A 13,357-nucleotide genomic window follows, 5' to 3' on the forward strand; every position below is an offset into this window, starting at 1 on the left:
CAACAAAGTTACAAATCCCCTTAAAAGTCAATATCGCAATACCTAAACCTACGTTCCCTGCATGACGCATGACTCCCTCAAGTTAGGCGCACTCAGCAGGTGTTCATTTTAAAGTTTATAGCTAGATTTATTCAACATCGCAAATCACATCCGAAACTCTAGATTCATACTAATTCTTGAAATCAATTTATGTTGATTTTCCAATGGCGATACCCAAAATATAAAATTAAACGAGAAGGAACGTGTGAGACGCTTCTTACGCGTCACAACTTTTGTACCCGGCGCTCAGTAGGAAATCTGTACCTAAGCGGTTTTTTGTCAAATTTTTCATTTACATTGCCGAAAAGGGAGAAAGCAAAAGAATAATCTGTTCAGTACGGTCACAGCTGTGGCCACACCAAAACTTTCCCCGGAAGTTGTCCAATAAAAAAAGGTAAAATATACTTGTGCATGCAAAATGCATCTGGTCTAGAAAGTGCGTTGTCTGTTTCGCTTTTCAACCATCTCAAGAAATTCAACTGATGAATATTACACATAGCAACGTCATTGATAACGAATTTTTTTGAACAGTTTGAAGACGGTGTCATTGAATACGACGTCTTTGAGGACGACGACTTTGAAGGCGAGCCAGTGACGACGAGCCAGTTACGACGCCATTGAAAACATTAGCCTCCTTCTACTGAGAGCCGGATAAGAGCAGAGGAGATGTTGCACTGTCTCCTCCTCGTCCTCGTCTCTACAGCTGCCACAGAAGTCGTTATGGGGGCACCAAGCCTATTTGCGTGGTTGCCTATCAGCCAATGCCCTGTGAGGGAGCGAATCTATTCATGGTGAGTTTTGCACAGCTCAGCGGTGCGCTTGGGACATCTTGGGACCATTTGCCATCTGTTGTTTGTTTGCAGGGTATAATATATTTGTATAATGAGCTTGAATGTGGCCATTGGCATACGTATTTCCTTCTTATCATGGTTAAGGGGGAGTGTAGTGTCGGATCTGGCAAATTCATCTGCAATGCAGTTGCTTTCAATGTCCTGGTGGCACGGGACCCATATTAGGCTAATAACATATTTTTCTGCCATCTCATTCGGAAATTTGTCACTGTGGTCTAGTTCGAAGAAATCGCGTTTAGTGATTTGAGTGCCGCCTGGCTGTCACTGTAAATTACGGTCCATCTGTTAAGATGTTTATGGCCCCCTTGGACCAGCTGTGCCCTCGAGCCATTCCTCCTCCAGGGGATAATGGTCTCGACGGGGGGTTTCTGCGTACTCCCTGGGAACGCAATAGTCCGTTCTGTGAGGTACTTTGTTGCTGTTCCTAAGGATCGCCGAGTGACCATGGTGATGTTACGTCCATTGGTCTGAGCTTCGCAATCGTATGCTGCCTTTACTGCCTGTTCCTTTCCTGCAAGCTCAATGCCCTGCATGCATAGGATGGCATTTAGTGCATCATTTGAGGTGGTGCGGAGAGCGCCCTGATGCGGTGATCGTCTTTTTTTACAGAGCCGGCCACCATACTGTGACTCCGTAGAGCAGTACTGGTTTAGCTACCGCTTGGTATATCCATTGAACTACACGTGGATTCATGCCCCACTTTAGTCCGATGGCTTTTTTGTAAGTTTATAGGGCCATTGTAGCCTTCTTCACTCTTTCTTTCGTGTTTAGGTTCTAATTTAACTTCTTGTTTTTTACCAACCCAAGGTTACTGGCATTTTCGCTAAAGGGTAACCTAAATTTGTTTAGTGTTGGGGGGGTTGAGACTCTCATCTTGAGAGGCGGAGTTTTGTACTTGTTAGTGAATAGTACAAGTTCCGTTTTCGACGGACTACACCCAGTCCGACCGATCTTGTCCATTCTGACAATCCCGCGAGTTTTGTGTTCATAAGATCACAGAGTGTTTGGGGATCTTTTCCCGNAAGCAAAATGTCAACAACTTAAACTTAAAACACTAAAAATGTCCTGGTTGATAAGTCGAAAATCAGAAACCACTTTGGAAAACAAAATTCGCCTCTACAAATCCATACTGAAGCCTGTTTGGACCTACGCTATACAGCTCTGGGGGACTGCTAACAACTCAAATATTGAGATACTTCAGCGTTACCAATCAAAAACTTTGCGACACATTGTCAATGCTCCTTTTTACGTATCTAATGCAAATATCCACAAAGATCTTAATATTCCAACCATTAAAGAAGAAATAAAGAAAACTAGTAAGAAATACGTCGACAGACTCCACAACCATGAAAATAATTTAGCCTTAAGTCTATTACTATAGTCCTTACCATACTGTGACTCCGTAGAGCAGTACTGGTTTAGCTACCGCTTTCATATAGGTAACTTGATGTGCACCTAAGTACGGGGTGAAATCAGGCTACCGAAAAAACATTCAAATATCCCGGTAACATCGGAAGAAGTGAGAAAGAAAGCACAAATCCAAGATTAAATTGAAGAACAAAAAATGGTTGGGTTCCAATGACCGTAAAAGCGATTTCCCATTGGATTTAAACAAATCACAACCCCCCCAAGAGACTCTCATCTTGAGAGGCGGAGTTTTGTACTTGTTAGTGAATAGTACAAGTTCCGTTTTCGACGGACTACACCCAGTCCGACCGATCTTGTCCATTCTGACAATCCCGCGAGTTTTGTGTTCATAAGATCACAGAGTGTTTGGGGATCTTTTCCCGTGAATGCCACTACTTGCCTTGAGCCATGCTTTAAGAATCTTCCCCACTATCAGTATCTTCTTGAAGATGCGTTGTAGCCAGTTGATTGGCCGGTCCCCAGCCTTCTAAAGGGGAGTTGGGATGACCTTGTCAGGACCTGCCGATTTGAACGGTTTGAAGCTGTTCACCGCCCAGCAGATGTTCCGTTTTGTGAGGAGGTGTCATCACATCTACATCACTTCTCACTCCAACACGCTCTTGTAGCTAGAGTGTGAATGAGAGAATGTGAAAAAACAGATATAAGCTGTGGGACGGGGTGGGTTTAGCCACTGCAAATGAATTTCTTCATTCTGGCTTAATAATGGTCCAATCGGATCCCAATTTGGTGATCTGAGATATGGTCCTTCCCAACGGAATGGCATTTTTAGTTTTTTTTTATCCTCAAAATTTTAGCCTGGAGGTTTTTGCCCTTTTCCGGGGGAGGAAGGGGGCGTGGCTCATTTTTGATATACACTTGTAACAGTGTGAGCATACAAAAGTCTGGATGCAAAATTTGGTGGCTCTAGCTTTTATAGTCTCTGAGATCCAGGCGCTCATAAGGACGGACTGACGGACGGACTTACAGACAGACATGGCTCAATCGACTCGGCGATTGATTCTGATCAAGAATATATATACTTTATGGTCAGCATTTTCCGTTTATGAGCATCCGGCTCGCCGGGTATGTTTCGGTTAAGTTAATAATTAAGTGTCAGATAAAGTTTTGACGCATAAATGAATGGATAGTTCGGAGCAACTCCGACGAAAGTCGTAAACAATTGATTAACCTAATTATATTGATGAGACTTAAGTGCCAACAAGATAGAGGACAGTCACTCTCTCACCAAAATCTTCAGATTTTTCTTCTTCATCTTAGTTGCCCAAACGGCAACCACCTTCCCCCTCAGCGGGGCCAGGTGTACCCGATCGCCGCCTCTGGAGCTTGCGCCACGGAGACCGCGGCGCAGGACAGCCATTTAGACATAATTGGCGCCCAACGGGATGTAGGATTCACGGAAAAAATAGACGAGAGCCTAGACTTAGGGTACCAGCCCTCAGTCAGACGGAACAGTCAGTACAGAATCAATGAAAAATTAATCCAGCAATGATAAAAGCGTTAATATAAGGAGCTATCAACAACGCCCTCGTCGAACAGGAACGATAACTGAGTGCAGAATTAGACAGGGAACTCGAAAAAGTGATAAATATTGAGAGCGCCCTAACTGTAGGAACCCCTCAGGTGGAAACATATAAGAGGGTGACCTTAATATATAATGTGAAGTGAAGCTAGTTATCGTGAAGTCAGTACCAACTTTCAACGCGAATAATGAGGAGTGTGTCTTAGAGACAATCTGCTCTAGATTCGTTCGTTCGTTCTCTTTCGTAGTGACCTGACGTGTTTTTATTTTGCGCTCCGTATTTTTCTTTCTATTTTGAATAAACGACCGGGTTTTTCAAAATAAATCTTCTAATAATAACTGATTAACTTGCCACTTTTCTTACCTATCCTAATGCGTGAGTCCTAAACAACCTATTCCCAGGAAAGCTACCCAGGTCATGTGTATCCATATAGTTTACCAAGGCATTTTCTGCCCTTTGTTTAATGAAAGCTCCTTACTTCATGAACTTCATGAACTCCGGCTGTGTACTCAGGTACTGTGCAGAGTCTCTGTGCGGACCTTAAACTATTCACTTTATTCATCCATTATTCTAGCTTTCCCCCCATCTGGAAGGAATCCTTTATAATTCCTCTCCATAAGAAAGGCAGCAAGTCTGACGCTAAAAACTATAAAGGTATATCCAAGTTATCCTCTATTCCTAAAATGTTCGAGAAAATTTTAACTCCGCTCTTGCAACATCTCTGCAAATCACCTATATCTCCAGCTCAGCACGGATTTTTAAGGCGACGATCAACAACCACTAATCTTTTAAAGTTCACCTCCTTTGTCATTAAAGGGTTCCAAAGTAACTTGCAGACGGATGTTATTTACACTGACTTAAGTAAGGCATTCGATTCTGTTAACCATTCTCTTCTTGCACAAAAGCACGACCTTCTAGGGTTTCCTCCAAATCTTTTGAGATGGATTTCTAGCTACCTATGTTCTAGGTCTCAAAGAGTCCTCTTCAAAAACGCCTTATCTTTACTTTTATGGTTACTTCTGGACTACCACCGGGTAGTCATTTAGGCCCCTTACTTGTCACACTCTTTATTAATGACCTGCCTCCTGTATTGACAAATTCTCGAGTACTTATGTATGCGGATGATGTTAAGCTCTGCGCCCAGTATAAGGACATTTCATCTCACTCTCGCTTGCAATCAGATCTCAATAGCTTTCAGTTATGGTGTAGTGCAAATATGTTACACCTTAATGCCTCGAAGTCCAATGTAATGACTTTTTATCGCTCCAGCCTTTATGAGCCTTTCCGAGCCTTTATGGCTCCTTACACCCTCTGCGGTAGTTCTCTTGAGAGAATTACATTGGTTGATGATCTAGGTGTTAAGCTGGACCCCAAGTTAAAGTTTTCTGAACACATTTCTACCAGGGTAAATAAAGCCATGGGTGTGCTTGGGTTTATAAAAAGGTGGTCAAAGGAATTTGAACACCTATATATATCGAAGACTCTCTATATCTCGCTTGTTCGTCCGATTTAAGAATACGGCTCATGTGTATGGTGCCCTCAGTACAACATACATCAGGACCGTATTGAATCAGTACAGAAAAACTTTTTATTATTTGCCCTACGGGGCCTCAACTGGGATGCAACTGTAAGACTGCCATCCTACCCTAGTAGACTCCTTTTAATAAACCTTCCATCCTAAGTTAATCGTAAAAAAATTCTTTGTGTAATTTTTATGCACAACTTGATCAAGGCGGATGTAGCCAGCCCTGACTTGTTGAGCCACATAAACTTTACGATTCCCATAAGACCCACTAGAAACTACATTCCTTTGTTCCTTCCCCTGTGTATATCAAACTATGCCTTGCACGAACCCTTTAGGGTCTTATGCTCGGATTATAATTTCCTCTATCACATTATATCCTCGACTAACTCCCCTCCTCTTCTTAAATCTCTTATACTAGCGTACCTCTCCCGTAGTTAGTTTCATTTTAGTTTTGTCTTGTTTCTGATTTCGGTAATTTTGCTTGCTTAGCTATAGTTGCTCTAGTTTAGTTGTGTTAAGTTCTAATTTTCCTAGAATGTTCGCCTAACATCTATCTTTCCTGCATGCTCGCGACCGGTTCGGTTAATCGCGCCGCGCGTCATGCGGCAGCGCCCCTCAGTCGTTTGGGCGGGAGGAGGGCTGCGTTCTGCTGGGTTCCGCGCGTAACAGGCTTTGGCTTGGTGTCGCATGGGCCACTTGATGCGTATGAACCACACTGGTAGTCAAACACGCTACGAGGCTGTGGCCATCATAAAAAAAAATCTGTGGAACAGCTCGAGCATTGCTCACGTCACACAACACGGTGCGTCGTAAAGAATGGCTCCGGCTTTAATAACGTCGTCAATGCCGTCGCCTTCAATTGCGTCGTCAATGACGTCATCCTTAACGACGTCGCCTTCCATGACACCGTCAATGGCGTCGTCTTCAATAACGTCGTCACAGGCTTGTCTTCAATGTCGTCAATGGCGTCGTCTTCAATGACGTCGTGAATGGCGTCGGCTTGAATGACGTCGTCAATGGGGTCGCCGTGATTGTCGTAGCAGGGTAGGGTGGGGGGAGCAGGCAGGGATGGGTGTAGAGATGCCAACCTTGTTAATGCATTGTCAATGGTTATTTTGCCTTTGGCCTACGGGCGGAGTTTTTGAGAATGGCCTCTGGAATCGTTAAATAAAGGTGAACGCCATTTTTATGCTAATGAGCTCTGTTTGCTTTCACTTGTGTTAAGTGTTCCAAATAAATTCATTAAAAATTCAAAATTCATGTTTCAATTTTAATGAACGCTCCCCAAAAAACAATTAGCACGAATTATGGTTGAATTAACAAATGAGTTTAAGCTTATTTATTATAGTCTTAATTTATCCCAGCGATTATCGTTGTCTTCCCGCTCTCGTTATCGTTATCAGGCTGCAAAGTAGCATGCTCTATGAGAATTGTGTATTATTACTCCATAAATGATGCACTGACTCCACTGAGTTGCTGTTGCTGTTTCCCTCGCCCATTTTATCTGAATTTGGTTTGTATAAATCGATAAGTGATTGTTCATATGTACATACTCGAATGTAAAATGTAAATGGCATCATTATCATTATCATATCGATAAAGTCTTAATTGCTTCAATTAATTTTTGTAAACTTTTTGATGTTGCAGTGATTTCCCTAGTAGATATTTAATTTAAGTTTACACACACTTAGAAATATTCTTTGTAATTTGTGGAATGTTTATTTGTGAATTCCGTGAGATATGCAACTGCTGCTCTGTTAAGATGCATCTTCATCAATTCGATGTGAATGCCATAAAATGCGCTTGGGAGTTTGTGGCAGCTGAGAAGAATAGAGATAGTAAGTACAATTGTAATTCATTTGAACTATTTGTTTATGCATATGTATCATTTTAGTTGATACGTGTAGAAATGGATGGAAGTCTATAAGGGACAGCTACCGGTATGTCGAGAGAGTCGCCAAGAGTGGAAGTGCTGGAGGAGTTCCCATTGAAGGTCCAGTTTCGAGTGATAGCGTTCATTGGAGATTCGCTCCACACATGGAGTTCCAACCCTACCTTTCCTCGCAAAGACTGTAAGTACTATATATACTTCTTATACTTGAACGTTCACAGAACGTTCTACTCGTCTATGAGTTGGAAGGAGTTTAGCGACTTAAGTTGCGATCAATTGTACACATATTTACATGTGTAGAATACCTAATATGATGTATATTTTTATCTAAACTATTGTTCACAGGAGACGAACAAGAAGAAAAAAGAGAGCAGCGTCTTTGCAACTGAACATGTCGTGGGAATACTGGAAAAGCTCGCCCATAATGAGGAGCCTGCACAGATAAGGCCCGCCTTTTTGTACTGGGAAACGTACTTGGGGAAACTGACAGCGAAGAAAGTCAACGAAGTGAAAAAAAATGACCATCGTATTATTTAAAAATATTGAGTTCATGCAAATAGAGAAATATAAAGAAGAGAATAAATATATTAATTATGAAATTTTTATTTTTTAAATTATTTTTAACGCCAGCTGCTTCATTTTGCCATGACACAGACCCGGCTAGGCTGTTAACAAACATTTTTATGTTGTTTCTAATGGCCTTGCAATAGTCCTGAGGGTAACAGCGGCAACAGGGGCGGATATCGTTCAATATAGGGTTAGTCTGAATTAACGAAACTAGATTTATGTTATACGTATTGAGACTCGTGCGCATTAAGAAGTTGTGCAACGAACAACAAGCAGCAACCCTTTTTAGAGACTTATCGGGTCGGCTTAATAGAGTCCGTTGCACAGCCATCCACTTGGCGAAAAGAATGCCGAACGCATTCTCAATACAACGTCGAGCTCGACTCAATCTATAATTGAAAATGCGTTCGTCCGCAGCCAGGTGTCGGGAGTCAAATGGCTTCATAATCCGTTTAGCCATCGGGAATGCATCGTCCCCCACAATGAAGTATAGGGTTCTCTCTTCGTTTATCATATTGTCTTCAGGAAACTGCATCGTTTCCGACAAAAGCGCTTTTTCAAGCGAACAATGTGAAAAGGCATTCATGTCTCCCTCACTTCCATACGCTCCTACATCTATATCGGTGAACCTAGACTTGGCGTCGCAGATCGCCATGAGCACAATCGAGTGGAAGTCCTGTATATGAAGGGGGAATTTACATTACATGTATTACATGCTTGTCAACTGATGGTCGAAAAATTCCAGATTTAATTGATTTCGTAGTATTCTCTGGAATCCCACAATCACACATGCGAGTAATGGAGAGCTTTGACCTTAACTCAGATCATTCTCCAATAATAGCAACTTACAGCACAATAGCCCATATGTTGGAAAAGCCCTATAAAGTAATAACAGCCTCTACAGACATTAACGCATTTAAAAGCCATTTAGATTCAGCTATAAGCCTGGACATTCCGTTAAAAACAGGAGAGGAGATAGACTATGCTGTGGAGCTTTTCACAAATACAATTCATAATGCGAGCTACAGAAACACGAATCATGCTCTTAATCATCAACAACCAAACCAATTGAACCTTTCATCCGATCTTCGACAAAAAATACAAAATAAAAGGAATCTGCGAAAACGCTGGCAAGAAACTCACTACCCTGCTGACAAAAGATTATACAACAAGGCTGCATCTGAGCTTAGACAACTGCTGTCGAACTTACGCAATGAATCTCTAGCTGCGTATCTGAGAAACTTAGACCCTAATTCCAGCAACAATGAATACAACCTATGGAGGGCGACTAAATACCTAAAGAAACCAGCTAAAAGAAACATAAATATTCGCAAAAACAACGGAACTTNATCAATAACAGCGATTTATCTCCCACCAAGATTCACAATAAAAGAACTCGATTTTAAAAACTTTTTCCAAGGACTGGGAACAAAGTTTATCGTGGGAGGCGACTTCAATGCCAAACATCCATGGTGGGGATCCAGATTAACTAACCCGAAGGGATCGGAGTTATACAAATGCATACGAAACAATAACATAACGACTTTGTCAACTGGTGTGCCCACATACTGGCCAACTGATAGTCGAAAAATTCCAGATTTAATTGATTTCGTAGTATTCTCTGGAATCCCACAATCACACATGCGAGTAATGGAGAGCTTTGACCTTAACTCAGATCATTCTCCAATAATAGCAACTTACAGCACAATAGCCCATATGTTGGAAAAGCCCTATAAAGTAATAACAGCCTCTACAGACATTAACGCATTTAAAAGCCATTTAGATTCAGCTATAAGCCTGGACATTCCGTTAAAAACAGGAGAGGAGATAGACTATGCTGTGGAGCTTTTCACAAATACAATTCATAATGCGAGCTACAGAAACACGAATCATGCTCTTAATCATCAACAACCAAACCAATTGAACCTTTCATCCGAACTTCGACAAAAAATACAAAATAAAAGGAACCTGCGAAAACGCTGGCTTGAAACTCACTACCCTGCTGACAAAAGATTGTACAACAAGGCTGCATTTGAGCTTGGACAACTGCTGTCGAACTTACGCAATGAATCTCTAGCTGCGTATCTGAGAAACGTAGACCCTAATTCCAGCAACAATGAATACAACCTATGGAGGGCGACTAAATACCTAAAAAAACCAGCTAGAAGAAACATAAATATTCGCAAAAGCAACGGAGTAGGTGTAGGTCTAATAATGAACAAGCGGAAGCATTTGCACAACATCTGCACTTTGTGTTTCAGCCAAACGATATAAATAATTATATAACAGAAGTAACAGACTGAAGTAGAAAAATTCCTTGAGTCACCCTGCCAAAGAGCTTGCCTATTAAAAGCATCAAATATGAAGAAGTTATTACAGAAATCAAATGCTTTAACAATAAAAAAGACTAGACCACTTTCCAAGTCAATGGAAATGTGCAGAGATCGTTATGATCCTAAAGCCAAACAAAATAGAAACGGAATTGACATCATACCGTCCCATTACTCTGTTGACAATTTTCTCGAAAGTGTTTGAAAAAATACTATTGAAGAGAATGTTGCCAATTTTGGACGAACTTTCCATCATTCCTGAATACCAATTCGGATTCAGGAGGGGTCACGGGACCCCTGAGCAATGTCACAGGGTTATTAATGATATAGTTTCGGCATTTGAAAACAAAAAATACTGCACTGCTGCATTTCTTGGTGTTCAACAAGCGTTCGAACTGGCACAAAGGTTTGTTGTACAAGATAAAGAAATGGCTACCTGCTCCGTACTATTTATTAATCAAATCATATCTGGCAAAAATATGCTTTTACGTGCAGCAGAAAACCGATACTTCATCACTACTTCTCATCAACGCAGGAGTCCCACAAGGAAGCGTATTGGGACCAATTCTCTAAACCCTATATACGGCCGACATGCCAGTTACAAACAAATACACTGTTGCAACATATGCTGATGATACAGCCGTTTTAGCCACAAGCACATCTATAAATGAAGCTTCCGAACTCCTGCAGAGTGAGCTAAGGCTAATTGAAGACTGGTTCCTTCGATGGAAAATTAGAATCAACTCCCTGAAATCCGTCCAAATAACGTTTTCATTAAGACCAGGTAACTGCCCAAGTGTTACAATTAACGGCTCACCAATTCCACAAAGTACCTGTGTGAAGTATCTCGGCTTGCATCTCGACCGCAGATTAACATGGAAAAACCACATTAAAGCAAAATGTCAACAACTTAAACTTAAAACACTAAAAATGTCCTGGTTGATAAGTCGAAAATCAGAAACCACTTTGGAAAACAAAATTCGCCTCTACAAATCCATACTGAAGCCTGTTTGGACCTACGCTATACAGCTCTGGGGGACTGCTAACAACTCAAATATTGAGATACTTCAGCGTTACCAATCAAAAACTTTGCGACACATTGTCAATGCTCCTTTTTACGTATCTAATGCAAATATCCACAAAGATCTTAATATTCCAACCATTAAAGAAGAAATAAAGAAAACTAGTAAGAAATACGTCGACAGACTCCACAACCATGAAAATAATTTAGCCTTAAGTCTATTACTATAGTCCTTACCATACTGTGACTCCGTAGAGCAGTACTGGTTTAGCTACCGCTTTGTATATCCATTGAACTACACGTGGATTCATGCCCCACTTTAGTCCGATGGCTTTTTTGTAAGTTTATAGGGCCATTGTAGCCTTCTTCACTCTTTCTTTCGTGTTTAGGTTCTAATTTAACTTCTTGTTTTTTACCAACCCAAGGTTACTGGCATTTTCGCTAAAGGGTAACCTAAATTTGTTTAGTGTTGGGGGGGTTGAGACTCTCATCTTGAGAGGCGGAGTTTTGTACTTGTTAGTGAATAGTACAAGTTCCGTTTTCGACGGACTACACCCAGTCCGACCGATCTTGTCCATTCTGACAATCCCGCGAGTTTTGTGTTCATAAGATCACNTCTATAAATGAAGCTTCTGAACTCCTGCAGAGTGAGCTAAGCCTAATTGAAGACTGGTTCCTTCGATGGAAAATTAGAATAAACTCCCTGAAATCCGTCCAAATAACGTTTTCATTAAGACCAGGTAACTGCCCAAATGTTACACTTAACGGCTCACCAATTCCACAAAGTACCTGTGTGAAGTATCTCGGCTTGCATCTCGACCGCAGATTAACATGGAAAAACCACATTAAAGCAAAATGTCAACAACTTAGACTTAAAACACTAAAAATGTCCTGGTTGATAAGTCGAAAATCAGAAACCACTTTGGAAAACAAAATTCGCCTCTACAAATCCATACTGAAGCCTGTTTGGACCTACGCTATACAGCTCTGGGGGACTGCTAACAACTCAAATATTGAGATACTTCAGCGTTACCAATCAAAAACTTTGCGACACATTGTCAATGCTCCTTTTTACGTATCTAATGCAAATATCCACAAAGATCTTAATATTCCAACCATTAAAGAAGAAATAAAGAAAACTAGTAAGAAATACGTCGACAGACTCCACAACCATGAAAATAATTTAGCCTTAAGTCTATTAGACAACAGCTTAACAAGAAGACTGAAAAGATACCACATTTTCGATCTCCCCGATAGATAAATCCAACAAACTGAAAATATGTTATATATAATAGCAGGGCTCATTGGGAAACGGCTATTTCTGTTAATTTAATATTAATTATACAATTTACTTATTGTTTAAACAAACAGATTGTGAATATAAAGAGAGAGAGAGAGAAAAAAAAATGAAACAAAACTTGCTTGGTGTAATTATTATTTTTTGGTTTGTTCCTCTCCAGGGGAATCTTTAGTAAAAGGCGAAAGATTTATTCGACACAATTGAAGAGAACGCCGAGTGATGATTTTATGCACAACTTGATCAAGGGATGTAGACATTCCTGACTTGTTGAGCCGCATAAGCTTTACGATTCCCATTAGACACACTTTGAACATTCCGTGGTTTAAAAATTGAAAATTGAATTTTTTATATGTCTGAGAAGAACTTCTGCACCCTTTTTGGATTGGTAAATATTTTATATATCCATGCATTTATAGTTAGTAAACCATTTGTTTTAATAGATTTCGCGCTTCGGGCGCTTTCAGCGTCAAAAAATGTATGAATAACGGTTGTATGTAACGCACAGAAGGAAAAGTTTTCGACCCCATGAAGTATATATATTCTTGATCAGCATCAATAGACGAGTCGATTGAGCCATTTCTGTCTGTCCGTCTGTCCGTCCGTCCGTCCGTCCGTCCGTCCGCCCGTCCTTATAAGCGCCTGGATCTCAGAGACTATAAGAGCTAGAGCCACCAAATTTTGGCTCCAGACTGCTGTATGCTTACACTGAAACTAGTGTATTTAAAAAATGAGCCACGCCCCCTTCCGCCCCCGGAAATGGGCAAAAACCTCAAAAATCTACAATTTTAAAGATAAAAGAAACTAAAGACCATATCTATCAGATCACCAAATTGGGATCCGATTGGATCATTATTATAGCCACAATGAAGAAATTAATTTGCCGTG

General features: G+C 40.8%; 1 protein-coding gene and 1 non-coding gene across 2 annotated transcripts; one reads left to right on the plus strand and one right to left on the minus strand.

Annotated features, from left to right (window-relative positions):
* Positions 1–7,103: 7,103 nt before the first annotated feature.
* On the plus strand, positions 7,104–7,825 carry LOC117591488. Its single transcript, XM_034284776.1, has 3 exons — positions 7,104–7,201; positions 7,258–7,435; positions 7,600–7,825. Exons 1-3 carry the CDS (start codon positions 7,126–7,128, stop codon positions 7,697–7,699), a joined length of 354 nt encoding a protein of 117 aa, XP_034140667.1. The 5' UTR covers positions 7,104–7,125; the 3' UTR covers positions 7,700–7,825.
* Positions 7,826–12,573: 4,748 nt separating this feature from the next.
* Positions 12,574–12,690, minus strand: LOC117591505. Its single transcript, XR_004574402.1, has one exon. It is a non-coding gene; the product is annotated as a U5 spliceosomal RNA (small nuclear RNA).
* Positions 12,691–13,357: the final 667 nt, after the last annotated feature.

The sequence above is a fragment of the Drosophila guanche genome, unplaced genomic scaffold (genome assembly GCF_900245975.1).
Source record: "Drosophila guanche unplaced genomic scaffold, DGUA_6, whole genome shotgun sequence".
NCBI lineage: Eukaryota > Metazoa > Arthropoda > Insecta > Diptera > Drosophilidae > Drosophila > Drosophila guanche.

What these genes read in the sequence shown, in the direction of transcription:
- LOC117591488 (XM_034284776.1), top strand. Translation starts at nt 7,126, where the DNA reads ATGCATCTTCATCAATTCGATGTGAATGCCATAAAATGCGCTTGGGAG. An exon ending in AGCTGAGAAGAATAGAGATA is followed by an intron (nt 7,202 to 7,257) that starts GTAAGTACAATT and finishes GTATCATTTTAG; the next exon opens with TTGATACGTGTAGAAATGGA. An exon ending in TACCTTTCCTCGCAAAGACT is followed by an intron (nt 7,436 to 7,599) that starts GTAAGTACTATA and finishes TATTGTTCACAG; the next exon opens with GAGACGAACAAGAAGAAAAA.